Below are 4,773 nucleotides of genomic sequence, written 5' to 3' on the forward strand. Positions count from 1 at the left end.
TAATATGCAACCACATACATAAGAATCAGTTTTAACAACTAACTCTTTTCTCTTTCTCATACACACACTCTCTCACACATACACACACACATAAACATACACTTACACAAATCCTGATTCTATTCAACAGCTAAATTCTGGAAAAACTGGGAACCATACACTCCTATGTCAGTGTTGGGAACATTAAAATTAATATCCCCTGGTTCTTAGCTTCCAAGTGGTAGTATTTCTATTGGTAGAGAATAGGTAAATACATAAAGCAAGTCATGTTATATTAGATGCAGCAGAATTTTACAGTATACTAGTGACACACAAAGTTAAAACAATTTCCTTTATTCATTTCTGGGGTCAGGAAAGATTCATTCACAACACTTCCATTTTGATGTCATTGAAATTTGTTACTTGTTCTATCTATTCATACCTGAAGCCGGGCACAACTTCAGGACAAGGTGTAATTTTCTATACTAGTTATATGTTGTAAGGAAGATGAACATAGCTTAAGTGATAAGCAAAAGACAATTTACTCTAGGAACATAAGGGAACGGAGGAATAGACAGAGTCTGGAGGTGTGGGATAGGAAACCAAGGCATTCTATAAGATTAGAAAGCATCAAAAACAGCAATGATCTCTGAGGAGACATAGATTGAGGAAAACTCAAAAAAAAAAAAAAAGACCATTTGATTGACTACCCTTAAATCATGTGACTATATGAGATCCATGAGGTAAATCCCTACATTTATATTATATCAAAAGACAGCCAATGGGATAATTTGGCCTTTTTCATTTGAAGTTTGGAATTGTTAACATCAGACTTCACTTTGAGAAGTAGCAGGTATAACAATTTCTCAAAAATATAAAAGGAGCTATTTGAAAAAAAGGGAAGAGAATATCTAACATATAAATATATACTACTAAGTGAAAGACTATCAGTTCTTTCAGAGAACTCAAATTTTTACAAAAATTAAGATAAAGATAATATCCCCCATAATTAATCTCATAACAATAACATGTATTGAGAGTTACTCAATTATCCTCTGGAAAGAGCAGAATCTCTAAAGTTTGCAGTCAACCATTCCTGCCATTACCTCTAGCATACTAATTAAAGTTCTCTTCATTTCCTAGGAACTTGAGAAAGAAAAGATCATAAAGAAAGTGAAATACCTACACCTTAACAGGAATTCAATGACACTTGCTGGGAGAATGACTTCCATCAATGACACCCAGTTCCATCCCCCCTTCTTTCAACTGCTAGGAATCCCAGGTCTGGCAACGGTACATATCTGGATCGCTTTCCCATTCTGTATTGTGTACCTGATTGCCCTTGTGGGGAACATCACCATTCTCTTTGTGATCAAGACTGAACGCAGTCTCCACCAACCCATGTTCTACTTCCTGGCCATGTTGTCTATGATCGATCTGGGTCTGTGTACGTCCACCATCCCCAAAATGCTGGGCATCTTCTGGTTCAACCAACAAGAGATCAGCTTTGGGGGCTGCCTTGCCCAGATGTTCTTTATCCATATGTTCACAGGCATGGAGACTGTTCTCCTGGTGGCCATGGCTTATGACCGCTTTGTTGCCATCTGCAACCCTCTCCAGTACACCATGATCCTCACCAAGAAAACCATCAGCATCCTAGCTTCTGTTGTTGTTGGAAGAAATTTAATCCTTGTGACTCCATTTGTGTTTCTCATCTTGAGGTTGCCCTTCTGTGGGCATCACATCATCCCTCATACGTACTGTGAGCACATGGGTCTTGCCCGGTTAGCCTGTGCACCCATCAAGGTCAACATTATCTATGGGCTCATGGTGATTTCTAATATCATTGTGGATGTGGTCCTGATTGCCTCCTCCTATGTACTTATCCTTCGAGCTGTTTTCCGCCTTCCTTCTCAAGATGCCCGACTAAAGGCTCTCAATACCTGTGGTTCTCATGTCTGTGTCATGCTGTGCTTTTACACACCAGCGTTTTTTTCTTTTATGACACACCGTTTTGGTAGAAACATTCCCCGCTACATCCACATTCTTTTGGCTAATCTTTACGTGGTTGTCCCGCCTGCCCTTAATCCAGTCATCTATGGAGTCAGGACCAAACAGATCCGAGAGAGAGTTGTGAAGATGTTTCTACAGAAATAATAGTTCTGTGTCAACTTTTGGAAAATATATCCACATACTACCCACATTTTAATAATCTGAGCTCTGCTTTAAATTTCCTATTAGAGCAGATTGTGGTAGTCAGATTTTTATTTTTTTATTGGCATTCATTTAGAGTTGAAAGATAAGGCAAAGTGCTTCCCACTCTACTCACCCACCCTATGAAACTGGACAAAGGGCAAGTGCTGATGGAAAAAGATGTCCTGGAGGTAGCAGTGGTTTGGGAGAAGAATGGCAGATGGGAAAGAATGAGAATTTTCCCCATTTCTTCACGTGTCTTCTCTTTCGGTAAGTTTAGACCCTGAAGGTACACTGATCCAGTAATCTCATTTTGTAGATAAAGAAAATAAGTGTAAGCCATGGCTTGGTGACAGTGTCTAAATTAGTTGCATCGGTTCCATAGATATTCTGTATATTAAAACCTCAAGTTTTATCTTCCTTCTCTAGAGTCATTGCTCATTTTATTTAAATGTTCCCCCTGTCTTGTTCTTACTGCCATCTTTGCTCCCTTTCTTTTTTCTAATCTAATTCTTCACATTTTATCTCTTCCTACATCTCTCCCTTTTCTCCTCCCCCCCTTCCTTCTCTCCCTCTCTTTTTATCTTTATCTCTATCTCTTCTTCACTTTTTCTCCAATAAATCAAGCATCTGTAAATTGAGGAATATAAGAGACTACAGTTTAGACATTAAGGATATATGGTATTATTTTATATGATAGTGGGAAAATTCAATGTAAAAGTAATAGTGTACATAATGTGGAATGGGTTCATAATAATGGTGCTCCTGAGATGAACCATGAGCAAACTGCTTAGACCTGGCTCAGCAGAGTCCCTGTCCTAGGCTCCCTTCCTAGGGGACTTCTTTGCTTTGGAGTAGCTTCCTCAAAATTTTTAAAGTTTGTTTTTGGTACATGGGACTGGTTGGGGACAGCAATGCTGTCTGACAGAGTGCCCTGAGCCTAGACCAAACACACATGAACCCAGTCCTCAATTCTCTTATTTAGAGAACTCTGTGACTCTCTTTTTCCTGTACCCACCAGCTTGTGAAATCAGCCATTTGGCTAAAAAAGCTTTGTGACCCATATCTATGAGGTTGTCCTGAGATCTCATGGCTAGGACCTGGTTTCAGTAGAGTGGCTTGGTGAACAGATAAGATTTTCTGGACAGTGAAGTGTCTCTTTCATGGAATTCCAGGAGATGGAGCCATCACAATAGTGCTGGCATGCTGATTGGAGGTGACCCTCACTCATTACTTTACACATACATAGGAGGAGTTCAGGGCTCTGATTTAACCAATGGTTCTCTCCTGAACCTTGGGCTTGAGCTAAGTGTTAGAGCTGTTCACTGACTCCCCCATTTATGTTCAAACTTTCATGCTGCCTCCTAGCTACAGCACACAAGGGTGGCAGTGGGAGCAGCAGACATCCTCTATCTCACCACCTCCTCTACCGTGGTATTTGTACCCAGAATGATTATCCCACCCCCTACCCCCATAGGCTCCACCACTAGCCACCAGGTATTCCTCCAGAAATGCTTGCATCTACTACTCCAGAGTCTTCTGAGACCACTGTTCTGCAATGCCATTGGGTATTTTCAATCTATGTCCTATTTTATTTCTAATTGATATGATGACATGCTTTCTTGAGTCAATGTTAAGTGATGTCAGATGAGGTAGGGGCATTCCTTGTATGAATGGGAATGTTCTCACTCTGCCCATGTGTCTCACCTATTCTCCAAGCTGATGACACTGTGTGAAAGGGAACAATGCAATCAGAATAGAAAAAGATAACTTTCTAGATATACAGTGATTAGGGCCTAATATATCAGGTGGCTGAAAGATGTGTTTTTCTACATTAATGTTATAAAATTCAAAAAAATAAATTTAACATAAACAGAAAAAGACTATCATGCACATTTTCCTGAATGGTCTGTTTAAGCCTAACATTTATGGTCATCATCAATGAAGGACAAAAGGAACCTTTGAGAGAATAATTAGAAGCTGTTATTCATTAGTACAATGGGTGATGCCTCATCTTAAGTAAGGGTGCAATCAGCATTAAATAATTTGGATTTGAAAATGCCAGAAGCCAAGACAATCTACATTGTTTTGAAGAGCTTTGGCATTGTAAGTAATAACAGTGTTAGTACCTTCCCTTTGTGGCAGGAGAAATTAAATGGCCAGAAATGGTCTGTTTGACAATTTTAAAAACATGAATAGAAAATTAATGTAATGGAATAGAAAGAAGAAATTGCCTGGAAACTACAAAAAATTTTCATGTGCAGTGATTGAACAACAACCAAGTATATAATTAATTCTCTACCTATTATCATAAATCTTCATTGATAAATTATTATATATCAAATAGGAACATGAATTTTATAATACATTTATAGTCAAATTGTTAATATATTTAGAAACTTCACAAAAATATTTGTCCAGGCACTGCATACAGTGTAGGGCAGTTCCTGCATATATTTTTATATCTAGCCTCAGTGTGCCCAACTTCTAACTTCCTTTTGCTGGACCTGGAGCACTATCCCAATGTCCGGGGAATAATCCGTATGTAGTTTGAATATTAGTTTGTACATGAAACTGTACGCACACCTGCTTATGTTTGTG

At 38.8% G+C, this 4,773-nt stretch overlaps 1 protein-coding gene across 1 annotated transcript; it reads left to right on the forward strand.

Moving 5' to 3' along the window:
- The first annotated feature begins 1,173 nt into the window (after nucleotides 1–1,173).
- On the forward strand, nucleotides 1,174–2,136 carry LOC144227755 (olfactory receptor 52E4). The gene has a single exon (XM_077759496.1). The coding sequence runs from the start codon at nucleotides 1,183–1,185 to the stop codon at nucleotides 2,134–2,136; it is 954 nt and encodes a 317-aa protein (XP_077615622.1). The 5' UTR covers nucleotides 1,174–1,182.
- Nucleotides 2,137–4,773: the final 2,637 nt, after the last annotated feature.

Source organism: Crocuta crocuta, unplaced genomic scaffold (assembly GCF_008692635.1).
Source record: "Crocuta crocuta isolate KB4526 unplaced genomic scaffold, BGI_CrCroc_1.0 scaffold43, whole genome shotgun sequence".
Classification (NCBI taxonomy): domain Eukaryota; kingdom Metazoa; phylum Chordata; class Mammalia; order Carnivora; family Hyaenidae; genus Crocuta; species Crocuta crocuta.